The sequence below is a fragment of the Salmo trutta genome, chromosome 31, assembly GCF_901001165.1.
Source record: "Salmo trutta chromosome 31, fSalTru1.1, whole genome shotgun sequence".
Lineage (NCBI taxonomy): Eukaryota > Metazoa > Chordata > Actinopteri > Salmoniformes > Salmonidae > Salmo > Salmo trutta.
In genome coordinates this window covers 44,427,885-44,455,586 of record NC_042987.1, presented here as the reverse complement: position 1 = coordinate 44,455,586, position 27,702 = coordinate 44,427,885, and the positions used below count along the sequence as shown (strand labels likewise).

The 27,702-nt window shown below is 45.3% G+C and overlaps 1 protein-coding gene across 5 annotated transcripts in view; it reads right to left on the bottom strand.

Annotated features, from left to right (window-relative positions):
• The window catches only part of atp6v1h (ATPase H+ transporting V1 subunit H), a 49,986-nt gene extending 22,951 nt beyond the window's left edge, over nucleotides 1-27,035 (bottom strand). For 2 of the 5 annotated variants that reach the window (XM_029726662.1, XM_029726665.1), the window contains exons 1-7: nucleotides 26,515-26,663; nucleotides 25,743-25,893; nucleotides 19,377-19,476; nucleotides 10,819-10,908; nucleotides 7,776-7,889; nucleotides 7,090-7,194; nucleotides 2,748-2,804 (exon numbers count right to left, since the gene is read on the bottom strand). In XM_029726662.1, coding sequence (XP_029582522.1) covers nucleotides 2,748-2,804; nucleotides 7,090-7,194; nucleotides 7,776-7,889; nucleotides 10,819-10,908; nucleotides 19,377-19,476; nucleotides 25,743-25,846 — 570 coding nt within the window. In that variant the 5' untranslated portion in view covers nucleotides 25,847-25,893; nucleotides 26,515-26,663. Of the gene's footprint in view, nucleotides 1-2,747; nucleotides 2,805-7,089; nucleotides 7,195-7,775; nucleotides 7,890-10,818; nucleotides 10,909-19,376; nucleotides 19,477-25,742; nucleotides 25,894-26,514; nucleotides 26,664-26,728 lie in introns of those variants that run through there. The other 3 variants (XM_029726663.1, XM_029726664.1, XM_029726666.1) reach the window with 3 other exon arrangements.
• Between the last annotated feature and the right edge of the window lie 667 nt (nucleotides 27,036-27,702).

Below are 27,702 nucleotides of genomic sequence, written 5' to 3'. Positions count from 1 at the left end.
AAAAAATCCAGAAAAACATGTAAAAGATGTTATAAAATGATTTGCATTTTAATGAGGGATTTTAATGAGGGAAATAAGTATTTGACCCCTCTGCAAAACATGACTTAGTGCTTGGTGGCAAAACCCTTGTTGGCAATCACAGAGGTCAGACGTTTCTTGTAGTTGGCCACCAGGTTTGCACACATCTCAGGAGGGATTTTGTCCCACTCCTCTTTGCAGATCTTCTCCAAGTCTTTAAGGTTTCGAGGCTGATTTTTGGCAACTCGAACCTTCAGCTCCCTCCACAGATTTTCTATGGGATTAAGGTCTGGAGACTGGCTAGGCCACTCCAGGACCTTAATGGGCTTCTTCTTGAGCCACTCCTTTGTTGCCTTGGCCGTGTGTTTTGGGTCATTGTCATGCTGGAATACCCATCCATGACCCATTTTCAATGCCCTGGCTGAGGGAAGGAGGTTCTCACCCAAGATTTGACAGTACGACAGTTCCTGTGTGAGGCAGTACGACCCTGCCTCACACAGGAAGCGGCGCAGGTCCTAGTCCAGGCACTTGTCATCTCCCGTCTGGATTACTGCAACTCGCTGTTGGCTGGGCTCCCTGCCTGTGCCATTAAACCCCTACAACTCATCCAGAACGCCGCAGCCCGTCTGGTGTTCAACCTTCCCAAGTTCTCTCACGTCACCCCGCTCCTCCGCTCTCTCCACTGGCTTCCAGTTGAAGCTCGCATCCGCTACAAGTCCATGGTGCTTGCCTACGGAGCTGTGAGGGGAACGGCACCTCCGTACCTTCAGGCTCTGATCAGGCCCTACACCCAAACAAGGGCACTGCGTTCATCCACCTCTGGCCTGCTCGCCTCCCTACCTCTGAGGAAGCACAGCTCCCGCTCAGCCCAGTCAAAACTGTTCGCTGCTCTGGCACCCCAATGGTGGAACAAGCTCCCTCACAACGCCAGGACAGTGGAGTCAATCACCACCTTCCGGAGACACCTGAAACCCCACCTCTTTAAGGAATACCTGGGATAGGATAAAGTAATCCTTCTACCCCCCCCCCCAAAAGATTTAGATGCACTATTGTAAAATGGTTGTTCCACTGGATATCTTAAGGTGAATGCACCAATTTGTAAGTCGCTCTGGATAAGAGCGTCTGCTAAATGACTTAAATGTAAATGTAAAATGTACATGGCCCCGTCCATCGTCCCTTTGATGCGGTGAAGTTGTCCTGTCCCCTTAGCAGGAAAACACCCCCAAAGCATAATGTTTCCACCTCCATGTTTGACGGTGGGGATGGTGTTCTTGGGGTCATAGGCAGCATTCCTCCTCCTCCAAACACGGCGAGTTGAGTTGATGCCAAAGAGCTCCACAACACTTTCACCCAGTTGTCCTCTGAATCATTCAGATGTTCATTGGCAAACTTCAGATGGGCATGTATATGTGCTTTCTTGAGCAGGGGGACATTGCGGGCGCTGCAGGATTTCAGTCCTTCACAGCGTAGTGTGTTACCAATTGTTTTCTTGGTGACTATGGTCCCAGCTGCCTTGAGACCATTGACAAGATCCTCCCGTGTAGTTCTGGGCTGATTCCTCACCGTTCTCATGATCATTGCAACTCCACGAGGTGAGATCTTGAATGGAGCCCCAGGCCGAGGGAGATCGACAGTTCTTTTGTGTTTTTTTCCATTTGCGAATAATCGCACCAACTGTTGTCACCTTCTCACCAAGCTGCTTGGCGATGGTCTTGTAGCCCATTCCAGCCTTGTGTAGGTCTACAATCTTGTCCCTGACATCCTTGGAGAGCTCTTTGGTCTTGGCCATGGTGGAGAGTTTGGAATCTGATTGATTGATTGCTTCTGTGGACAGGTGTCTTTTATACAGGTAACAAACTGAGATTAGGAGCCCTCCCTTTAAGAGTGTGCTCCTAATCTCAGCTCGTTACCTGTATAAAAGACACCTGGGAGCCAGAAATCTTTCTGATTGAGAGGGGGTCAAATACTTATTTCCCTCATTAAAATGCAAATCAATTTATAACATTTTTGACATACGTTTTTCTGATTTTTTTTGTTGTTATTCTGTCTCTCACTGTTCAAATAAACCTACCATTAAAATTATAGACTGATCATTTCTTCGTCAGTGGGCAAACGTTTGTAGAACTTGGACACTGTCTCGTTAGCCTAACGATATATCCTAATCTGACTTTGGTGCAGGTCATGGTGTTCTTCACATTTCAGTCTCCTGTAAACACACTATATAAAATCAAAGCTTGTTTGTCATATGCACAGGATACTGAAGGTGTAAACTGAATTGCAGACCAATCCGAACTCGTCTCTAGGCATGTCCAGCCCATCCATTATCTCAGCCAATCATGGCTAGCGGGAAGGTTCCTGACTTTTTCCGTGGCTCAACCAACATGACTCGTAATTTAACCATTTTATTCGTATTGAAGGATAATACAATTTTGTTATTAAGGCACATGAAAAGTTCACATGTTCTAGAAGGCATTTATGCTAAAAAAAGGCATTAAAAAAAATATATATAAAAAAAAAAATGTTAACGTTCAAATTTCTCTCCTGTGAATTAGTGACGCGCGACATACGCCTAGTTTCTAGCCTGACTGGCTGATGTCTCCGCACCTCCATTGTAACAGAACAGAAGCAGCAGAGAGAGAGACAGCAAAGAGCCCAATAGAGAGTTGATTAGAGAGAGTTAGCAGCGGTAGGATGAATCATCATCGTCTTCATCACTCCGTCATACTCACTTCACTGGGGGATATAGTGCCTTGTCCTGAGGAATCTGGACCTGTACCATGAAGCTTCTAATGGAAGACAAAACACAGACAAGGAGCCATGTGACTGGCTTAGATGACTGGGCTCTGGACGAAGTACTGTGTGTGTGTGTGTGTGTGTGTGTGTGTGTGTGTGTGTGTGTGTGTGTGTGTGAGAGAGACACAGACTCAGGGGCCAAGCCGGATATCTTCAGCCTCCTGAGGTTGAAGAGACGCTGTTGTGCCTTCTTCACCACACTGTCTGTCTGTGTGGATGGACCATTTCAGATCGGCCCCGGACTCTCACACGGACACCGCACACACGTGCCCACACATCGACGGGGCCGCAGTGGAGAAGGTGGAAAGCTTCAAGTTCCTCTGTGTACACATCACTGACAATCTGAAATGGTCCACTCACACACAGGAGGCTGACGAAATCCGGCTTGGCCCCTAAGACCCTCAAAGTTTTACAGATGCACAATTGAGAGCATCCTGTCGGGTTGTATCACCGCCTGGTACGGCAACTGCACCGCCCACAACCGTAAGTCTCTCCAGAGGGTGGTACGGTCTGCACAACGCATGACCGGGGGTAAACTACCTGCCCTCCAGGACACCTACAACACCCGATGTCACAGGAAGGCCAAAAAAGATCATCAAGGACAACAACCACCCGAGCCACTGCCTGTTCACCCCGCTATCATCCAGAAGGCGAGGTCAGTACAGGTGCATCAAAGCTGGGACCAAGAGACTGAAAAACAGCTTCCATCTCAAAGCCATCAGACTGTTAAACAGCCGTCACTTGCTCTAAGAGGCTGTTACAATATATATATTTATTTCTTCCATCACATTCCCAGTGGGTCAGAAGTTTACATAAACTCAATTAGTATTTGGTAGCATTGCCTTTAAATTGTTCAACTTGGGTCAAATGTTTCAGGTAGCCTTCCACAAGCTTCCCACAATAAGTTGGGTGAATTTGTTGGGCCCATTCCTCCTGGTGTAACTGAGTCAGGTTTGTAGGCCTCCTTGCTCGCACACACTTTTTCAGCTCTGCACACAAATTTTCTATAGGATTGAGGTCAGGGATTTGTGATGGCTACTCCAATACCTGGACTTTGTTGTCCTTAAGCAATTTTGCCACAACTTTGGAAGTATGCTTGGGGTCATTGTCCATTTGGAAGACCCATTTGCTAACAAGCTTCAACTTCCTGACTGATGTTTTGAGATGTTGCTTCAATATATCCACATAATTTTCCATCCTCATGATGCCATCTATTTTGTGAAGTGCACCAGTCCCTCCTGCAGCAAAGCACCCCCACAACATGATGCTGCCACCCCCATGCTTCACGGTTGGGATGGTAGTCTTCAGCTTGCAAGACTCCACCTTTTTCCTCCAAACATAACGATGGGCATTATGGCCAAACAGTTCTATTTTTGTTTCATCAGACCAGAGGACATTTCTCCAAAAAGTACAATCCTTGTCCCCATGTGCAGTTGCAAACGGTAGTCTGGCATTTTTTATGGTGGTTTTGGAGCAGTGGCTTCTTCCTTGCTGTGCGGCCTTTCAGGTTGTCGATATAGGACTTGTTTTACTGTGGATATAGATACTTTTGTACCCGTTTCCTCCAGCATCTACACAAGGTACTTTGCTGTTGTTCTGGGATTGATTTGCACTTTTCACACCAAAGTATGTTCATCTCTAGGAGACAGAACGCGTCTCCTTCCTGAGCGGTATGACGGCTGCGTGGTCCCATGGTGTTTATACTTGCGTACTATTGTTTTTACAGATTAATGTGGTACCTTCAGGTGTTTGGAAATTGCCCCCAAGGATGAACCAGACTTGTGGAGGTCTACAATCTTTTCTTTTTTTTGGTCTTGGCTGATTTCTTCAGATTTTCCCATGATGTCAAGCAAAAAGGCACTGAGTTTGAAGGTAGGCCTTGAAATACATCCACAGGTACACCTCCAATTGGCACAAGTGATGTCAATTAGCCTATCAGAAGCTTCTAAAGCCATGACATAATTTTCTGGAATTTTCCAACCTGTTTAAAGGCACAGTCAACTTAGTGTATGTAAACTTCTGATCCACTGGAATTGTGATACAGTGAATTATAAGTGAAATAATCTGTCTGTAAACAATTGTTGGAAAAATGACTTGTGTCATGCACAAAGTAGATGTCCTAACCGACTTGCCAAAACTATAGTTTGTTAACAAGAAATGTGTGGAGTGGTTGAAAAACGAGTTAATGACTCCAACCTAAGTGTATGTAAACTTCAACTATGTGTGTGTGTGTGTGCGCGCGTGTGCGCGCGCGTGTATGTATGTATGTATGTATGTATGTATGTATGTACTGCTCAAAAAAATAAAGGGAACACTAAAACAACACATCCTAGATCTGAATGAATGAAATAATCTTAAACACTTTTTTCTTTACATAGTTGAATGTGCTGACAACAAAATCACACAAAAGTAAGTGACCTCCCTACAACGCCTGGGCATGCTCCTGATGAGGTGGCGGATGGTCTCCTGAGGGATCTCCTCCCAGACCTGGACTAAAGCATCCGCCAACTCCTGGACAGTCTGTGGAGCAACGTGGCGTTGGTGGACGGAGCGAGACATGATGTCCCAGATGTGCTCAATTGGATTCAGGTCTGGGGAACGGGCGGGCCAGTCCATAGCATCAATGCCTTCCTCTTGCAGGAACTGCTGACACACTCCAGCCACATGAGGTCTAGCATTGTCTTGCATTAGGAGGAACCCAGGGCCAACCGCACCAGCATATGGTCTCACAAGGGGTCTGAGGATCTCATCTCGGTACCTAATGGCAGTCAGGCTACCTCTGGCGAGCACATGGAGGGCTGTGCGGCCCCCCAAAGAAATTACACCCCACACCATGACTGACACACCGCCAAACCGGTCATGCTGGAGGATGTTGCAGGCAGCAGAACGTTCTCCACGGCGTCTCCAGACTCTGTCACGTGTGCTCAGTGTGAACCTGCTTTCATCTGTGAAGAGCACAGGGCGCCAGTGGCGAATTTGCCAATCTTGGTGTTCTCTGGCAAATGCCAAATGTCCTGTACGGTGTTGGGCTGTAAGCACAACTCCCACCTGTGGACGTCGGGACCTCACACCACCCTCATGGAGTCTGTTTCTGACCGTTTGAGCAGACACATGCACATTTGTGGCCTGCTGGAGGTCATTTTGCAGGGCTCTGGCAGTGCTCCTCCTGCTCCTCCTTGCACAAAGGCAGAGGTAGCGGTCCTGCTGCTAGGTTGTTGCCCTCCTACGGCCTCCTCCACGTCTCCTGATGTACTGGCCTGTCTCCTGGTAGCGCCTCCATGCTCTGGACACTACGTTGACAGACACAGCAAACCTTCCTGCCACAGCTCGCATTGATGTGCCATCCTGGATGAGCTGCACTACCTGAGCCACTTGTGTGGGTTGTAGACTCCGTCTCATGCTACCACTAGAGTGAAAGCACCGCCAGCATTCAAAAGTGACCAAAACATCAGCCAGGAAGCATAGGAACTGAGAAGTGGTCTGTGGTCCCCACCTGCAGAACCACTCCTTTATTGGGGGTGTCTTGCTAATTGCCTATAATTTCCACCTGTTGTCTATTCCATTTGCACAACAGCATGTGAGATTTATTGTCAATCAATGTTGCTTCCTAAGTGGACAGTTTGATTTCACAGAAGTGTGATTGACTTGGAGTTACATTGTTTAAGTGTTCCCTTTATTTTTTTGAGCAGTGTGTGTATATATATATATATATATATAAATAATAATGGAACACTAGTCAGTTTAAATTTAACTAACCTGTTTTTGCTTTGTCATTATGGGGTATTGTGCGTAGATTAAATCAATCAATCTTAGAATAAGTGAGCAACCTAAATGTGGAAAAAGTCAAAGGGTCTGAATACTTTCCGAATGCACGGTATACAGCAGGAAGGAGCAGTGTGATCTCCCAGGGTTCTCCACATGGTATTTTAAAGACGGTGGTGCCAGTGGAGGCTGCTGAGGGGAGGACGGCTCATAGGAGCTGGAACGGAGCAAATGGCATCAAACACAAGGAAACCATGTTTGATGTATTTGATACCATCCCACAAATTCTGCTCCAGCCATTACCACGAGCCCATCCTCCCCAATTAAGGTGCCACCAACCTCCTGTGGGTGGTCTGAATACTTCAAAAGGCACTGCACATATGATTTTAGTTCAGAGGGTTATATACCTGGGAGCTGGGTCTGATATACATGTGGTTTAGTTCAGAGGGTTATATACCTGGGAGCTGGGTCTGATATACATGTGGTTTTAGTTCAGAGGGTTGGAGGGTTATATACCTGGGAGCTGAGCTGGGTCTTGATCCAGTTGAAGTAGTAGTTGAGATCACTTCCCTCCATCAGGTCACGACCCCAGGCTGCTAGCTTAGCGATGATCCTGGCCGCCTGGGAGAGACTACAAGTCAGACCCTAAAGCCCAGCCTGAGCCTGCTCAATATTAAAGTAACTCACTATTCAATGCTGATGGTATGGCTTATTGTTCAAATTCCATTTCCCATTTCCACAGTCATGTTAATGCAGCAGAGATTCCACTATATATAAGTGCATCTCTACTTTCCCAGAGAGAGAGATCAAAACAATCCTTCCATTTATAATATTTTATAACAAAAGGCCACAAGATGGAAATCAAATCAACATGCAAATAACCTGCTGGTCATTCTGAAGACATACGAAACCTGCCTTTGAATAGTCTCTGTCCTCTTTTCTGCTTCTTCTCCTCCATCTCTCCCTTTCTCCCTCTCCTCCATCTCTCCCTTTCTCCCTCTCCTCCAGCTCTCCCTCTCCTCCATCTCTCCCTTTCTCCCTCTCCTCCAGCTCTCCCTCTCCTCCAGCTCTCCCTCTCCTCCAGCTCTCCCTCTCCTCCAGCTCTCCCTCTCCTCCAGCTCTCCCTCTCCTCCAGCTCTCCCTCTCCTCCAGCTCTCCCTCAGTGCTAACTGTAGGTTAGTGTGTGACGTAGTCATACTAACCATGTGGACGGTGAACAGGTCCTGGCGGTTGAGCATGGGCAGAAAGTAGGACCAGGCGGTGTTCTTGGTCTTTTTGGAGTAGTCGAAGAAGATGTTCACCCTCTGGTGATTCTCCTACAGAAATACAACAGAACAGTGTTGTAACCTCCAGTGGTTCTAAAGGAACACAACAGAACAGTTCCCCAACGGCCCAGCGAGGAGAGCTCTAGTTCCCCAGCGAGGAGAGCTCCGGTTCCCCAACGGCCCAGCGAGGAGAGCTCCGGTTCCCCAGCGAGGAGAGCTCCGGTTCCCCAGCGAGGAGAGCTCCGGTTCCCCAGCGAGGAGAGCTCCGGTTCCCCAGCGAGGAGAGCTCCGGTTCCCCACTCCGGTTCCCCAGCGAGGAGAGCTCCGGTTCCCCAACGGCCCAGCGAGGATAGCTCCGGTTCCCCAACGGCCCAGCGAGGAGAGCTCCGGTTCCCCAACGGCCCAGCGAGGAGAGCTCCGGTTCCCCAACGGCCCAGCGAGGAGAGCTCCGGTTCCCCAACGGCCCAGCGAGGAGAGCTCCGCTTCCCCAACGGCCCAGCGAGGAGAGCTCCGCTTCCCCAACGGCCCAGCGAGGAGAGCTCCGCTTCCCCAACGGCCCAGCGAGGAGAGCTCCGCTTCCCCAACGGCCCAGCGAGGAGAGCTCCGCTTCCCCAACGGCCCAGCGAGGAGAGCTCCGCTTCCCCAACGGCCCAGCGAGGAGAGCTCCGCTTCCCCAACGGCCCAGCGAGGAGAGCTCTGGTTCCCCAACGGCCCAGCGAGGAGAGCTCTGGTTCCCCAACGGCCCAGCGAGGAGAGCTCTGCTTCCCCAACGGCCCAGCGAGGAGAGCTCTGGTTCCCCAACGGCCCAGCGAGGAGAGCTCGGGTTCCCCAACGGCCCAGCGAGGAGAGCTCTGGTTCCCCAACGGCCCAGCGAGGAGAGCTCAAAGAAGCACCTTATAGTTGAACACTCTTCTTTGAGGCATAAATGCATTGAAATGACTTATGAACTGGGCACGCTGGAGGTGTGGCCACTTGGAGATCTCTCACCCAAACCCGTGTCTTATGGTTTCACCGACCCCAAATTTTCCATGAATATTCGAATCATGTTACTGGATGTATCAAGAGTATTTTGAGATTTCATTATCAATAAATGTGGTGAAAAGTACATTAAATGTAAAAACGCACATAACATCAACAGTGTAATGTTAGGATTCAGTCTTGTGACCTCAACTAAAGTCTAATGATTTTCCCATTATCTCGAAACTGGTTATGAATATGCTTTCCATATTTCTTTAGTAAGAAACATTTACATTTAGCCTTATTTATATAGGCCAATTCCCAGGAGGGTAAAGGGTTAACAGAACTCTGTTCTGATACATTGAGGTCTTCACTAGGCATAGTGGTTAGAGCATTGGGCAAGTGACCGAAATGTTGCTAGATCGATTCCCCGAGCTGACAAAGTAAAAATAAAAAATATTTTAAATGTAAAAAAAAAAAAAAAAAAAATAAGTCATTCTGCCCCTGAACAAGGCAGTTAATCCACTGTTCCTAGGCCGTCATTGTAGGCCGTCATTTGTTCTTATTAACTGATTTGACCAGTTAAATAAAGGGTTAAATAAAAAAAGTTTAAAAAAAATAGATATTTTTTTAAATTACAGATCCACCTGCGCCAGAAAACCCAAAATCAGATCCATGACCCGACTGGGTCTGGGTCCAAAATAATGTCACAGGTCTGGGTCCAAAATAATGTCACAGGTCTGGGTCAGAACTGATCTGATTATCACAGGTCTCGCTCATTTTAACTGACTTCTTCGGAAAGGCAAGTACAGATCCGAACGCAACTGCTGCAGCAGAGAAAAACGTTATCATTGATGCTGCTGCTGCTCTTGGCTTTTCATGAGAGTGGAGCGTGGCACATGTATCAAGGTGTTGGCCATCTATTTTTTTATTTTGTATTTATTTTACCTTTATTTAACTAGGCAAGTCAGTTAAGAACAAAATCTTATTTTCAATGATGACCTAGGAACAGTGGGTTAACTGCCTTGTTCAGGGGCAGAACGACAGTTTTTACCTTGTCAGCTCGGGGATTCGAACTTGCAACCTTTCGGTTACTAGTCCAACGCTCTAAACACTAGGCTACCCTGCCGCCCAATGAGTCAAAGCTGCAGTAGGCTACAGTTCTAGAGCCTCCGTGTGATAAAAGTAAGGAGAAATCTAATCAATGGAAGATGGCATTAAAAGTTAAAGGAGAAGGACAGGCTACAACCAAGAGCCAACAGGTTGGCTGCTCCTTTATATTCTGAATGGAGTTGTTGTTGTTATCTGGAACTGTAGGATTAGAAAACACATGCACTGCAGCCTCAGTTAGCCTAGCTAGCTAACGGTAGCTAGCTTAACTAGCTTCTCCCGGTTTGATGCAGTCAAGACAAGTACTTCGTAATCATATTTGATGATAAATAACCTAGCTATGGCAGCCATTACTCTACTGTAGTGTGAGTTTGCTTGGTTGGTTACTGTCTCGCTCCTCCCTGCTCCCCATGTCACTTGCTCAGAGCATGGCCCCTACCCCGCCTTCTCGAGGGGCACCGTTCTCCCTCTCGCACTTTGTTAACCGGAGCTGACAAAATAGCTTTTCTGCTGATTCCCTCACTCAGATAGGGTCTGAACCCAACCAGGTCTATACGGAAATGGGTCTAGTTGTCCTCGGGTCCATTCGGAACGGGTCTCTATATTTAAAACTTTTTGGACCGGTTCCTTCCACATTCACATCCCCAGACCAAAGAATATTTTACCTTTATTTAACTAGGCAAGTCAGTTAAGAACAAATTCTTATTTTCAATGACGGCCTAGGAACAGTGGGTTAACTGCCTTGTTCAAGGGCAGAACGACAGATTTGTACCTTGTCAACTCGGGGAAGAACTAACAGTAATATCTGTCCATCAGTGAGATTCAGGGAGGAAGTCCAGTAAAAACAGATGATTCAGAAAAGGTTGCTAAGGTATCTTTGTATCTCTAGGTTAAGTGTGAACATGTGTGTTACCTGCAGGGTATCATCAATTAGAGTGAGGATGTACTGGACAGTCTGCTCCTTAGAGATGTGAGCCATCAGGTTCAGGAACGTCTTGGCACACTGGAAATACACACAATATATACATGTTACTAACACTCTACAGACGTACTAGGGTTGGGCGACGTCAACCGTCATCCTATGTTGATTATGAAGTGATTAAAACAATGATATACGATGCTATCGTCCACTATTGGCCCCCAACCCCCAAAACATGTGGTTGAAGAAAATCGAAAAACACACTGAACAAAAAAACAGAAATACAACATGTAAAAAAGTGTTGGTCCCATGTTTCACGAGCCGAAATAAAAGATCCCAGAAATGTTCCATACGGACAAAAAGCTAATTTCGCATTTGCCAAGATAATCCATCCACCTGACAGGTGTAGCATATCAATAAGCTGATTAAAACAGCATGATCATTACACAGGTGCACCTTGTGCTGGGGACAATAAAAGGCCACTCTAAAATGTGCAGTTTAGTCACACAACACAATGCCACAGATGTCTCAAGTTGAAGGAGCGTGCAATTGGCATGCTGACTGAAGGAATATCCACCAGAACTGTTGCCAGAGAATTTAATGTTAATTTCTCTACCATAAGCCGCCTCCAACGTTGTAGAGAATATGGCAGTACGCACAACCGGCCTTACAACCGCAGACTACGTGTAACCACGACAGCCCAGGACCTCCACACCCGGCTTCTTCACCTGCGGGATCATCTGAGACCAGCCAACCAGACAGCTGATGAAACTGAGGAGCATTTCTGTCTACAATAATGCCCTTTTGTGGGGGGGGGGAATTATTCTGATTGGTTGGGCCTATGCCCTTCAGCATGGATCAGGCAGGTGTGTGTGGGGCACGTGATGGAACGAAGTGACAGTCAACTGATGAGGAACAGGCCGTCTTACCGTTGTAGCCTCACACCTAACATTTCCCTATTACTTTGTTTAGTGGTAATGACCTCCATCTCATCCATACTGCAAATCATCCATTTTCTGTCACAGTTTTTTTAGATTACATAGGGTTTTATTGAAATATTTTCATGGTTCCTTACTCATGATGGTTCATTTGGCTGTGGTACAGAAAAGCCCAGAGGCAGTGGTACAGCAAAGCCCAGAGGCTGTGGTACAGAAAAGCCCAGAGGCAGTGGTACAGAAAAGCCCAGAGGCAGTGGTACAGAACAGCCCAGAGGCAGTGGTACAGAAAAGCCCAGAGGCAGTGGTACAGAACAGCCCAGAGGCAGTGGTACAGAACAGCCCAGAGGCAGTGGTACTGCAAAGCCCAGAGGCTGTGGTACAGCAAAGCCCAGAGGCATATATTAAACCCATTAGTCCTGAGACCCCAGCTAAAATCAGTTTTTCATTTAGCTGCATGTCCAGGCTTATATTAAGGATTGTACCATATTCTTTTCAGGAAAACCAGGGTTACAAGTAGAACACAAAACAGTTAAACATTTATTTTATTGACAAATGTCAAAAGAAATAAGGTCCAAAGCAAAAAAAAAAGATTTTGTATTTATTTATATGAATGCTGTAAGTACAGACATTGTTTACTCAGTGGGAAATGAATATCCAACTAGTCAGTGACAACTGTATGGAGTTTGTGACAGCAAATATGTGAGTTTATTACAGTATTCTAGACACTATGTCCTGGGATTTCCTAAGATCCTCTATGTAGAAGAACCCATTACCTTGTGAGCATCAGAGCAAAACGTGTACATGTTCGCGAGTCTCCGCTTTTCATACATAGCTTTTAATAGGTGTGAGGTGCAAACAGACGTTTTTGTTAAAAGACCCGGCCGAGGGCCTCGTCGGGATCCGGCATTACGGTGGGACTCATTGGGTTAAGAAATAAATGACTGGCTAAGCCGAATCAGCCTTGTCTGTGCTAAATGGATCTCACACGCGAAGTGAAATTACACTAATTACTTTGCTGGTGATACATGCCCCTCAAAATGTAACCGACCGCCTCGACGTTATGTAGCAAAATTTGAAATGAGCTAGAAAATGGTATATCATGCAATGCAGTTGAAGAACAATGGGAATGTAATTCTGCTTTGAAAGTTGATAAAATGGCCACACCTGGCTAACTTGATGGGTCACGTAATCATCTGGCGAAGTGTTTTGTTTAGATATGCAACTAGCTAAACAATGAACCTGCATAATCCCAACTCATACTAGTACCAACCAATACAAACTGATTGTCATAGCTGTAGTATGAACCTGCAGGTAGCTAAAGCTAACCAATCAGGTTCAACGTTAGCTAGCTAGCTAACATTAGGCTATGGATTTCTGATTTGAATAATATTACTACACAGATCATACACGTAACGTCAGCTAGTGAGCCAGCAAGCTAACATTCGCTGGACAGAAGCAAAGTGTACCGTCTGTAGAACTGTATTTGCCTCCTCAACATTGTTTGTTCTCTCTCTCATAAAGCTGTAATTGAGAATAGCCTACAGACTACAGGCCTATAGATTATCATTCTTGTTCTTTTTGAAAGTGGCAACTTTAGGATAACACCTAAAGCATCAGCATGCTTCCGTTTGGCTGGCAGCTAGCCAATATTACCCTGGGCCAGTAGAGGGTGATGAGCTGTTAGTAACCATCTACACCAAACAAGGAAGTGGCGACACCAAAACAAGGAAGACACCCACCGGAGAAAAATAGTATACAGAGACTCACTAAACTGGAGAGATAATTGAATTTGTGCGGATTGCCCGGATCTTCTATGTTTGATGTACCTAGCAAACAGAATGTGTTTGCAGGTTCACAATGGTGGATGTAGGGGCATACGGAGAGGAGAGCTATGGTGGAGTGATTCAAGAGAGTTCTTGGGTCCAAACTGCTGCAGAAGATCCTCAAATTTAACATCAGCAGTCCTGCCAGGTACTACAATGCAGCTTTCCCCCTACATGACAACATCATGCACCATTATCCAGGTAAGTTGATTATATAATGTTGGAATCAATTTCACTTTCTGTTTAGAATTTCCCTTGTTAGTGTACGCACCTCTATAATTGCCACTTTATCAAGGCTTTTGGAATATGGTATGGTGTTTTTTCATTAACCAATTAATTAAAAACATTCATATAAACTCAGCAAAAAAAAAAAAAAAAGACGTCCCTTTTTCAGGACCCCGTCTTTTAAAGAATTCATAAAAATCTAAACTTCACAGATCTTCATTGTAAAGGGTTTAAACATTGTTTCCCTTGATTGTTCAATGAACCATAAATAATTAATGAACATGCACCTGTGGAACGGTCGTTAAGACACTAACAGCTTACAGACGGTAGGCAATTAGGTCACAGTTATGAAAACTTAGGACACTAAAGATGCCTTTCTCCTGACTGAAAAACACCAAAAGTAAGATGCCCAGGGTCCCTGCTCATCTGCGTGAACGTGCCTTAGCCATGCTGCAAGGAGGCATGAGGACTGCAGATGTGGCCAGGGAAATAAATTGCAATGTCCGTACTGTGAGACGCCTAAGACAGCGCTACAGGGAGACAGGACGGACAGCTGATCGTCCTCGCAGTGGCAGACCACGTGTAACAACACCTGCACAGGATCGGTACATCCGAACATCACACCTGTGGGACAGGATGGCAACAACTGCCCGAGTTACACCAGGAATGCACAATCCCTCCATCAGTGCTCAGACTGTCAGCAATAGGCTGAGAGAGGCTGGACTGAGGGCTTGTAGGCCTGTTGTAAGGCAGGTCCTCACCAGACATCACCGGCAACAACGTGGCCTATGGGCACAAACCCACCGTCGCTGGACCAGACTGGACTGGCAAAAGGTGCTCTTCACTGTCTCGGTTTTGTCTCACCAGGTGTGATGGTCGGATTTGCGTTTATCGTTGAAGGAATGAGCGTTACATCGAGGCCTGTACTCTGGAGCGGGATCGATTTGGAGGTGGAGGGTCCGTCATGGTCTGGGCCGGTGTGTCACAGCATCATCGGACTGAGCTTGTTGTCATTGCAAGCAATCTCAACGCTGTGCGTTACAGGGAAGACGTTCTCCTCCCTCATGTGGTACCCTTCCTGCAGGCTCATCCTGACATGACCCTCCATAAATGTCGTGTCTTTGGCTATGCCGGATTAAGTGATATGACATGCTAACTTATAAAATTATTTCTCTGTAATTGATATTACCTGATTAAGCTAATCATGTAAATGTAATTAACTAGAAAGTCGGGGCACCACAGAAGAACGTTTATAGAGCTGTTATCCTCTGAATAAACTCTTAAAATACTTAGTAATATTTTACATCGATAGCAGTCAATCTTAACCCGTATGTTGTTTCAGTCTCATCATGAAAGTTGTAATTCTTGGTTATCTGCACGAACCCAGTCTTTACTAAAATCATCCATACATCAATTGTCTTAAAATAATTTATTTACTACACTAAGTAATTAACAGAAAACATACAAACAGCAATTATCGTCACCAAGGATTGGCATAGTAATGTGCCCTACTGGCTAACAAGCATGGCTGGTCTGTTAGACAATGGGTCATAAAACGGTAAGCTGAGAAGTTACACAGAGTTCATTAATATTAACAATTGAAGGCTCACTCATTCGGGAACCTTTGCAATCAATATATATTTACGCTCATGTGTCGTCGGGATTCTTGTTGGAGAGTTTTGTTCTGATGGAGAGTTTGTCAGCGTTCTCTCTCTCTCACTCTCGGTTAGAATGGATCTGTCAGAGCGACATTCATGAATGTCGTCATAGAATGGATGTGGTTGGTCTTCGCGTTCGATGATATAATTTACTTAGCTGCAGACTAATAATTAATATCAAAGACTTGTTCTTATTCTGTCGATATCGATAGTCTAAAAGTTAACCACGTGGTATGGTTCACTTTCAGTAGAATACTTGGCTGGTCAAACCTCTGGGCCAAACTCACGATGGAGTGGAGGCCTGGTCTGTAGAAATGTAAATCAGGGGGTCTTTTATAGTACCCAGAGAACAGGCTTGTCAAATGACGCCTGGTCCTGTATGTGTCCCTGGGGGCGTGCCTATGACTGAGCTAGACTTGGTTACAGAAATATAATTCTATCACATTAACATCAGTACATAGCATCTCAATGTATTACAAATAGCTTTATCCTTAATAATACATTGTATACACCCATGTGGATTCAGTCTCATCGCTGAGGCTATCATGTAGACCGTTTTAGGGTAATATGGCTATATTGTCTCTTCTGAGTATCACAAAATTGTACCAAGCGGATCAGTTCGTAGCTGGAGTCTTCATCAATCTTCCATATCTTCTCCAGAACACACATGTCGCTAGGTTCTCCAATTCTATGAGTTGGAAGAATTTCCTTTGTCTCTCTATGAAACATGTTGTAGTAGATTCTCCTCTTGGAATTTTTACAACCCTGGGTTGGGGGGGAAGGTAGGTTGGGTGATGGTACAAAGGGGAGGGGGTCAACTGTCCTTCCTGTACCCAAAGAGGCCAACGTCATGACAAGCATGACAATGCCACCAGAAATACTGCTCGTTCTGTGCGTGATTTCCTGCAAGACAGGAATGCCAGTGTTCTGCCATGGCCAGTGAAGAGCCCGGATCTCAATCCCATTGAGCATGTCTGGGACCTGTTGGATCGGAGGGTGAGGGCTAGGGCCATTCCCCCCAGAAATGTCCAGGAACTTGCAGGTGCCTTGGTGGAAGAATGGGGTAATATCTCACAGCAAGAACTGGCAAATCTGGTGCAGTCAATGAGGAGGAGATGCACTGCAGTACTTAATGCAACTGGTGGCCACATCAGATACTGACTGTTACTTTTGATTTTGACCCTCCCTTTGTTCAGGGACACATTATTCCATTTCTGTTAGTCACATGTCTGTGGAACTTGTTCAATTTATGTCTCAGTTGTTGAATCTTATGTTCATACAAATATTTACACATGTTAAGTTTGCTGAAAATATACACAGTTGACAGTGAGAGGATGTTTCTTTTTTTGCTGAGTTTATATATATAAACACAAATAATAACAATTAATAAATGTTTACATATCCTACATTACTCATCTCATATGTATATACTGTATTCTACACCATCTTTGCCTATGCCGCACGGCCATCACTCATCCATATAATTATATGTACATATTCTTATTCATCACTTTACAATTGTGTGTATAAGGTAATTGTGAATTTGTTAGATTATACTGCATAGTCAGAACTAGAAGCACAAGCATTTCGCTACACTCCCATTAACATCTGCTAACCATGTGTATGTGACCAATAACATTTGATATGCACAGTTTTTGTACATTTCTTAAAAAAATAAAACAGAAATTACATTGACATAAGTATTCAGACCCTTTACTCCGTACTATGAAGCACCTTTAGCAGTGATTACAGCCTCGAGTCTTCTTGGGTATGACGCTACAAGCTTGGCACACCTGTATTTGGGGAGTTTCTCCCATTCTTCTCTGCAGATCCTCTCCGGCTGTCAGGTTGGATGGGGAGCATCGCTGCACAGCTATTTTCAGGTCTCTCCAGAGATGTTAGATTGGGTTAAAGTCCAGGCTCTGGCCGGGCCACTCAAGGACATTCAGAGGCTTGTACTGAAGCCACTCCTGTGTTGTCTTGTCTGTATGCTGAGGGTCGTTGTCCTGTTGGAAGGTGAACCTTCACCCCAGTCTGAGGTACTGAGCGCTCTGGAGCAGGTTTTCATCAAGGATCACTCTGTACTTTGCTCCGTTCATCTTTCCCTCGATCATGACTAGTCTCCCAATCCCTGCCGCTGAAAAATATCCCCACAGCATGATGCTGCCACCACCATGCTTCACAGTAGGGATGGTGCCAGGTTTCCTCCTGACATGACACTTGGCATTCAGGCCAAAGAGTTCAAGCTTGGTTTCATCAGACCAGAGGATCTTGTTTCTTTAGGTGCCTTTTGGCAAACTCCAAGATGGCTGTCATGTGCCTTTTACTGAAGATTGGCTTCCATCTGACCACTCTACCATAAAGGTCTGATTGGTGGAGTGCTGCAGAGATGGTTGTCCTTCTGGAAGGTTCTCCCATCTCCACAGAGGAACTCTGGAGCTCTGTCAGATTGACCATTGGGTTCTTGGTCACCTCCCTGACCAAGACCCTTCTCCCTCGATTGCTCAGTTAGGAATTTACCACAGGTGGACTCCAATCAAGTTGTAGAAACATCTAAAGGATGATCAATGGAAACAGGAAGCACCTGAGCTCAATATTGAGTCTCATAACAAAGGGTCTGATACCTCTGATATCTGTTTTTTGATTATAATACATTTGCAAAAATGTCTAAAAACCCATTTCTGCTTTGTCATTATGGGGTAGTGTGTGTAGATTGAGGAAAAACATTAATTGAATCAATTTTAGAATAAGGATATAATGTAACAAAACGTGGAAAAAGTCGATGAGTCTGAATACTTTCCGAATTCACTGCATGTACACACTGAAACAAGACACTATTTTTATACACATACACACACACACGCCAAGATAAAGCAAAGAAGTGCGACAAAAACAACAGTTACACAAACAAACGTACAGTCAATAACACAATAGAAAAGTCTATATACAGTGTGTGCAAATGGCGTGAGGTGGTAAGGCAATAAATAGGCCATAGTAGCGAAGTAATTACAATTGTGATAGATGAGCGATAATGATATGCAAGTAGAAATACTGGGGTGCAAAAGTGCAGAAAAAGTAAATAAAAACAATATGTGGATGAGGTAGGTAGATTGGGTGGGCTATTTACAGATGGCCTATGTACAGCTGCAGCGATCAGTTAGCTGGTCAGATAGCTGATGTTTAAAGTTAGTGAGGGAGATATAAGTTTCCAACTTCAGCAATTTTTGCAGTTCGTTCCAGTCATTGGCAGCAGAGAACTGGAAGGAAAGGCGGCCAAAGGAAGTGTTGGCTTTGGGGATGATCAGTGAGATATGCGTGCTACGGGTGGGTGTTGTTATCGTGACCAGTGAGCTGAGATAAGGCGGAGCTTTACCCAGCGTAGATTTATAGATGACCTGGAGGGCCAACCAATGAGAGCGTACAAGTCGCAGTGGTGGGTAGTATATGGGGCTTTGGTGACAAAATGGATGGCACTGTGATAGACTTCATCCAGTTTGCTGAGTAGAGTATTGGAGGCTATTTTGTAAATGACATCGCCGAAGTCGAGGATCGGTAGGATAATCAGTTCACATGAAGACAGCACAGAAGGAATCCTTGTGAAATTGTCATGCATTAAATGAAGACCAGCTAATGTGAAACCCCATCTTGGAGGATATGCATATAGCAGTAAAATGTACCTACAGATGTCATTCTCCATTACCTGTTACAGGATAGGTACTGTTTGTCGCAGCAAACATCATTCACAACCAACCATAACTTGACGATAAAAGGCATGACTGTATGAAGATCTGGATAATGCCCAACCCTAGTCATGGACAATCTGAAGCTACATTAAATGTAGCTGTGCAGTAACAGCTAGTTGGTTTATTGTGTGTGTGTGTGTGTGTGTGTGTGTGTGTGTGTTGTACCTGATGTCCTTCGTTGGTGAGGATGGTCTGTTTCTCCTCAGAATGAGCCACCTCAAACTTCTTAATGAACTCACAGTCCTCGGCAGAGATCATCTGGCCCCTATGAGACAGACAGCATGATTATTATACAGCAGTCTATGAGACACACAGCATGATTATTATACAGCAGTCTATGAGACACACAGCATGATTATTATACAGCAGTCTGAGACACACAGCATGATTATTATACAGCAGTCTATGAGACACACAGCATGATTATTATACAGCAGTCTGAGACACACAGCATGATTATTATACAGCAGTCTATGAGACACACAGCATGATTATTATACAGCAGTCTATGAGACACACAGCATGATTATTATACAGCAGTCAGACACACAGCATGATAATTATACAGCAGTCTATGAGACACACAGCATGATTATTATACAGCAGTCAGACACACAGCATGATTATTATACAGCAGTCAGACACACAGCATGATAATTATACAGCAGTCTATGAGACACACAGCATGATTATTATACAGCAGTCTATGAGACACACAGCATGATTATTATACAGCAGTCAGACACACAGCATGATAATTATACAGCTGTCTAAGACACACAGCATGATTATTATACAGCAGTCTATGAGACACAGCATGATTATTATACAGCAGTCAGACACACAGAATGATAATTATACAGCAGTCTATGAGACACACAGCATGATTATTATACAGCAGTCTATGAGACACACAGCATGATTATTATACAGCAGTCTATGAGACACACAGCATGATTATTATACAGCAGTCTATGAGACACACAGCATGATTATTATACAGCAGTCTATGAGACACACAGCATGATTATTATACAGCAGTCTATGAGACACACAGCATGATTATTATACAGCTGTCTTGGGGAAGCTACTCTGAAAATAGGGTTTAAACCCTACCAATCACTGGAAGAAGTTAAGCTACACCAAGGCAAAAAAAAATAATGTTATTTAACTAAAGTTACTTTGAAAAAGAAGTTCACTACATTCAAACTACTTGTTGATAAATTATCATATACAAAAGTCAGACTACAAATTTCAGGAACACTGTTAAAACCCAATGAGTAACTTAGCCAATTAAAACGGTTTTCCTTCTGTTTTGTATGCTTTATCTACTGTATTAAAAGCACTTGTCACACTATTCACAAACTCTAATAGGGAAGTAAAGCTTCAGTAGGCTACTGCTCCTCTCGTGTTGGACGTGCCACAACGAATAGCCTGCAGGGTAGAGAAGCAGTTGTCTTTCCATGGAAATGTACTTCCTAAATATTATTGGCTAATTTAGTCTCTGACATTGACTGGAAAAATGGAATGGATAAAACATTTTTGTTGTGTCCGTCTGCAAATTGTCCCGCTCCTATAAAAGTTGGTTTTCCAAACAGTCCCGTTTTGTAGCTTATTCCTTATCTACTGTATCAAAAGCACCTCCGTCGTAATATTCACAAATGAATAGCCTAATTATTGCTGATTTACATTGAGTAGGCTACCTTCCGTCTCTTTTGTTGTACATGCCAGATGAAGTGCGCCTATGTGTGGTCGCAATTAAATAGCCTGTAGACTAGGTTATATGGGTGGAGAAGCAGGCCCATTAAATGGCCGCAGGTAGCCTAGCGGTTAGAGCGTTAGGCAAGTAAGCAAGAGGTTGCTGGCTTGAATACCCGAGCCGACAAGGTGAAAAATCTGTCGATGTGCCCTTGAGCAAAGCACTTAACCCTTATTGCTCAAGGGTCGACATACTACTATGGCTGACCGTGTAAAAAATTATATTTCACAGCACCTGTGTGACACGTGTATATATATTTTTACCCCTTTTTCACCACAATTTCATGATATCAAATTACGATCCAATTATGATCTTGTCTCATCGCTGCAACTCCCCAATGGATGCTGGGCCAATTGGGTACCGCCCTATGGGACTCCCGGGTCACAGCCGGTTGTGACAGCCCGGGATTGAACCCGTGTCTGTAGTGACGCCTCAAGCACTGTGATGCAGTCCCTTAGACCGCTGCGCCACTCGGGAGGCCGACCATTGGGTTCTTGGTTTCCTCCCTGACCAAGGCCCTTCTCCACAGATTGCTCAGTTTGGCCGGGTGGTCAGCTCTAGGAAGAGTCTTGGTGGTTCCAAACTTCTTCCATTTGGATGGAGCCCACTGTGTTCTTGGGGTCTTTCAATGCTGCAGACATTTTTTGGTATCCTTCTCCAGATCTGTGCCTCGACACAATCCTGTCTCGGAGCTCTACGATCAATTCCTTCAACCTCATGGTTTGGTTTTTGCTCTAACATGCACTGTCAACTGTGGGACCTTATATACTGTAGATAGGTGTGTGCCTTTCCAAATCATGTCCAATCAATTGAATTAAGCCTAATATAAAATGGGCCAGGTGAGAATCTCTGTTATTTTAAACTATTTCTTAGGATATTTTTGTGCATTTTGTTCTTGACTAGGCTGGCAAAATAGCTGGGGTTGGGGCTGCAAAGTGAGCTGCGTCACATAAGCCTAAAATAACACTGCAGGGCTGCAGTCGGGTTTGGGACCAGTTCTTGCGGGAGCGGGATGAAAGGCAGCGGGAGAGGGATGAAAGGCAGCGAGATGAAAGGGAGTGGGGTGAAAGGCAGCGGGATGAAAGGGAGTGGGGTGAAAGGCAGCGAGATGAAAGGGAGTGGGGTGAAAGGCAGCGGGATGAAAGGGAGTGGGGTGAAAGGCAGCGAGATGAAAGGCAGCGAGATGAAAGGCAGCGAGATGAAAGGGAGCGGGATGAAAGGCAGCGGGATGAAAGGCAGCGGGATGAAAGGCAGCGAGATGAAAGGGAGCGGGGTGAAAGGCAGCGGGGATGAAAGGCAGCGGGGATGAAAGGCATGAAAGGCAGCAGGAGAGGGATGAAAGGTGAAAGGCAGCGGGGATGAAAGGGAGTGGGGTGAAAGGCAGCGAGATGAAAGGGAGTGGGGTGAAAGGCAGCGGGATGAAAGGCAGCGAGATGAAAGGGAGTGGGGTGAAAGGCAGCGGGATGAAAGGGAGTGGGGTGAAAGGCAGCGGGATGAAAGGCAGCGGGATGAAAGGCAGCGGGGATGAAAGGCAGCGGGGATGAAAGGCATGAAAGGCAGCAGGAGAGGGATGAAAGGTGAAAGGCAGCGGGGATGAAAGGCAGCGGGGATGAAAGGCAGCGGGGATGAAAGGCAGCGGGGATGAAAGGCAGCGGGGATGAAAGGCAGCGGGAGAGGGATGAAAGGCAGCGGGATGAAAGGCAGCGGGAGAGGGATGAAAGGCTGTGAGCGTTGTCTGCGTAATCAAATAACACACAGTTAAGAAACCCAAGCACGACTCCAACACCATCATTAAGTTAGCTGACGACACAACGGTGTTATTAGGTCTGATCACCGACAACGACGAGACGGCCTATAGGGAGGAGGTCAGAGACCTGGCAGTGTGGTGCCAGGACAACAACCTCTCCCTCAACATGATAAAGACAAAGGAGATGATCGTGGACTACAGGGAAAGGAGGACCGAGCACGCCCACATTCTCATCGACTGGGCTGTAGTGGAGCAGGTTGAGAGCTTCAAGTTCCTTGGCGTCCACATCGTCCATAAACTGTCATGGTCCAAACACACTAAGACAGTGGTGAAGCGGGCACGACAAAACCTTTTCCCCCTATGAAAAGATTTGGCTTGGGTCCTCAAAGTTCTACCGCTGCACCATCGAGAGCATCCGGACTGGTTGCATCAACGCCTGGTATGGCAACTGCTTGGCCTCCAACCACAAGGCACTACAGAGGGTAGTGCGTCCGGCCCAGTACATCACTGGGGCCAAGATTCCTGCCATCCAGGACCTCTATAACAGGCGGTGTCAAAGGAAGGCCCAAAAAAATTGCCAAAGACTCCAGCCACCCTAGTCATAGAGTGTTCTCTCTGCAACACCACGGCAAGCGGTGCCAAATCTAGGTCCAAAAGGCTTCTACCCCCAAGCCATAAGACTCCTGATCAGGTAATCAAATGGCTACCCTGACTATTAGCATTTTGTATTTATTTTTTACGCTACTGCTACTTGCTGTTCATTATCAATGCATGGTCACTTGATCCCTACCTACATTTACATTTTATTCATTTAGCAGACGCTCTTATCCAGAGCGACTTACAGTAGTGAATGCATACATTTCATTTCAAGCATTTTTTATTTTTTTTGTACTGGCCCCCCGTGGGAATCGAACCCACAACCCTGGCGTTGCACACACCATGCTGGCGTTGCAAACACCATGCTCTACCAACTGAGCTACAGGGAAGACACCTACATGTACATATTACCTCGACTAGCCTGAAACACTACACATTGACTCCGTATGGGTACCTCCTGTATACAAGCTAAGCGTCAGTATAGAGACAAAGTAGAGTCGCAATTCTACTGCTCAGACACGAGACACATGTGGCAGGGTCTACAGGTTTCTGAGCTGTATGTTATTTGATTACGCAGACAACGCTCACAGTTTACTCCTTCACATCCTCATAATATCTGGCTAAATGATTGACCCCTAAGACACAGGCTAGACAGCATGATTATTGAACTACAAATGCTCAGTAATCCACTGCTGAAGTCACCTGACCCTAATCACATGACCTCCAGACACAAGACACATACAAATTGATAGGCCTATATTATATAGATAATAGATATTCAGAGTTTTTCCTCGACCTCTGCTGAAATCATTTGACCCCTTTGGAGACAAGATACACACATTATGATTGATGACTATTAAAATACACGTTAGACATACAATGAGAACATTCAAAGAAAAATCTAATTTGGTATTTAATAGGATCCCATTAGCCACTGCAAAAGCATCATCTACTCTTCCTGGGGTCCACATAATTAGACAAGAATCCCAGGGTTATGGGCCCAGTTCTGCTTTAGATGGAGCAGTGAATCCCAGTGTTATGGGCCTAGTTCTGCTTTAGATGGAGCAGTGAATCCCAGGGTTATGGGCCCAGTTCTGCTTTAGATGGAGCAGTGAACCCCAGTGTTATGGGCCCAGTTCTGCTTTAGATGGAGCAGTGAATCCCAGTGTTATGGGCCCAGTTCTGCTTTAGATGGAGCAGTGAACCCCAGTGTTATGGGCCCAGTTCTGCTTTAGATGGAGCAGTGAACCCCAGTGTTATGGGCCCAGTTCTGCTTTAGATGGAGCAGTGAACCCCAGTGTTATGGGCCCAGTTCTGCTTTAGATGGAGCAGTGAATCCCAGGGTTATGGGCCCAGTTCTGCTTTAGATGGAGCAGTGAACCCCAGTGTTATGGGCCCAGTTCTGCTTTAGATGGAGCAGTGAACCCCAGTTCTGCTTTAGATGGAGCAGTGAACCCCAGTTCTGCTTTAGATGGAGCAGTGAATCCCAGTGTTATGGGCCCAGTTCTGCTTTAGATGGAGCAGTGAATCCCAGTGTTATGGGCCTAGTTCTGCTTTAGATGGAGCAGTGAACCCCAGTGTTATGGGCCCAGTTCTGCTTTAGATGGAGCAGTGAACCCCAGGGTTATGGGCCCAGTTCTGCTTTAGATGGAGCAGTGAACCCCAGTGTTATGGGCCCAGTTCTGCTTTAGATGGAGCAGTGAACCCCAGTGTTATGGGCCTAGTTCTGCTTTAGATAAAGACACTGGGATTCACTTCTCTGTCTTTTGACATCTGTTTAACACTTACAGTAGTTCCTAATTACAGAAGCAGCTTACAGTAGCTGACAACACTGGCATTACCCCTGGAACTACTACAACAGCAGAGGGAACTGGCTTTTGTCCCAGCTCAGCACTATACAAGCTGATTCAACTTCTTATTAAAAGACCAAGATTAGAAGAATCAGTGTAGTACTACGAAAGGACAGCCATGAATAACTCATTTCCACAAGACTGTGACTCACAGCCCAGAAATACCAAAATAACCTATAGACTAGTACTAGGCCTAGTGCCCAGCATGAAAATGCCGGAATTAAAGGTGCACTATAGAGAAGAGAATCATTGTACCATCTAAAAAATATATATTTTCCATAACCCAAAATATTGCATTTTCAAGTGTTTGAAACTGGTGTACAAAACTGGAAGACGCAAAAAACTAAACTTAAGATCGGGAGGATATAAATAAGCACATACATAGCTCACAGAACAGATCTACTGCTTCTTAGAGACTTCCTTTCAATAAGAATGACAGATCGATAACAAACATTTCTATGTGAATTTGGTCAAGTCACCCAAAACGTTACATATTGCAGCTTTAAAGGGCGAACAGGCATAGTGTCCTCTCCATGAAGAGAGGTGGAGGAAGAAGAGAAGGATGAAGGTGTACTTACTGCAGGTAAGACTGCCAGTTGACCTTGTTGGCTCTGACCTCAGCTGCCTTGGCAGCGATGATGTTGGTGGGCACTGCAGCGTCCACCGCCCCGCGGATATCCATCCTGATACACCTGTAGGATACCTCTCTGGACAAGAATCAATAACTACCTGGAAGGAAGGAGACAGGTGTGTTTGATTGATAAATAATACCCAGGTCTCAAATCAGCACGTTATTGGGACACACACACACACACACATATATATACATACAAACATAGCGAGATTTTGCATCATTAATTTTTCATAATAGGCTAATTCTGCAGGTGATAGCAGTTTGTTAAAGCAGTTTGTTAAAGCAGTTTGTTAAAGCAGTTTGTTAAAGCAGTTTGATAAGCATGCCAGGAATTCATTACCAACTCCGTAACCAGATCAGCTGCTTTAGCTAACGCAACATTAGCCAGTAGCTAGCTAGTTAGCTAGCTAGCCCAACTCAGGTCATAGCTAGCGAACTTGGCCAATGTAATGCAATGTCATGTTGGTGCAGTAACGTTATTGACAGAACAAGTGTATTATTTAGTTACAACGACAGCACTTGTCAACAAATCCCGAAATGAGTGTTGTTACTGAATGCGTTTGAGTCGTCTCGCCAGCTAAGTTAGCTAATTGGCTAATGTCAATACCGTGGTGCAAGCTAACGATAGCTAGCATCAACGCCAAAATATTCTAACGATATAACACACAATACAGAACCTAGAATCTCATAGAAACATTACAATACAATTTTCCTACCGTTAAAACACACAAGCCAAATAGAGCATGAATTTATGCGGTTTAAAATCAAAAGGCCATTGGTATCTCTCCGCTAACAACTACAATGTGACGCTGTCAGCAGGAAGCAGCGCCCTGAACATCCAGTCAGCTGCTCTAAACCCTCGGCCCTAAACCCTCGGCCCTAAACCCTCGGCCCTTCAATCACGTTTCACCTCGTCACATCCCAGTGTACCTTAATAAATGTCCGTTCCCCGACCAAGGGAGTGAAGAGAGGAGTAGGGTGGAGGCTGTTTGATGGTAGCAAACTGGACGGACAGAAGAAAGAAGGCAGAAGTGGATCCTGAATACAACGGCCGCAGAACCAAGGAGAACTGGAATATAGAATATAGTCGTGAAGAATGGAAAACGGAGCAAAGTAGTTTACAGTGATGAGAATGACCCTTCCTATCTAATAGGAGTACTGTTTGTAAATGAGGAACAGCTGGGCAGAGTACCAATCTGGAAGAAACCAGGAGTTATCCAAACTGGTAGAGAGAGTGCTGGGTAAAGTGAAGGATGTGAGGATCACGAGATGCGGGCTTGTTGTTGTTGTTGTTGTTGTTGTTGTCTCTGCGGATCAGAAGGAACGTGCATTGTATCTTAACCGATTTGATAAGTTTATAGTGTCATGTCTGTCTCTTCTGAACAGAGCTCCCCTCAATGGGGTTGATATTGAAGAGATGAATCGTGTGGTGAATGGTGGAAAAGTGAAGTCCGTCAGTTATTTTTTTTTATATGGAGTCTCCCTACTCAAGTGCAGTTTGGGTATATTAACTACAGGCATTTATCCCAAGACCAATGCAGTGGGATCATTGTTAAGGTTTTGGTCATGTAGTAAGTGTTGACAGAAGGGAGAAGCAGAGATGTCCAAGTTGTGGAAAGGACCATATTATGTGTTATAAAAGTGATGAAGATGTGACATGTTGTAATTGTGGTGGGAACCATGAAGCCACGTCTTCCTAACGCCCCACAAGGGGGAAACAGAACGAGGTGGCCAAAGCCAGGGCTGTCCAGAGCATTTCATACTGTATGCAGCAGCTGGGAAAAGGGTTGAGGGGCTGAATGGTGCACCAGAAGAGTCCATGGTGGTGGATAGCCCAACACTGCAGACTGCAGGGGTTGCCTTTCACCAGCAGGTCCTGACATTTTAAAGGTTAAGAAGGTGGA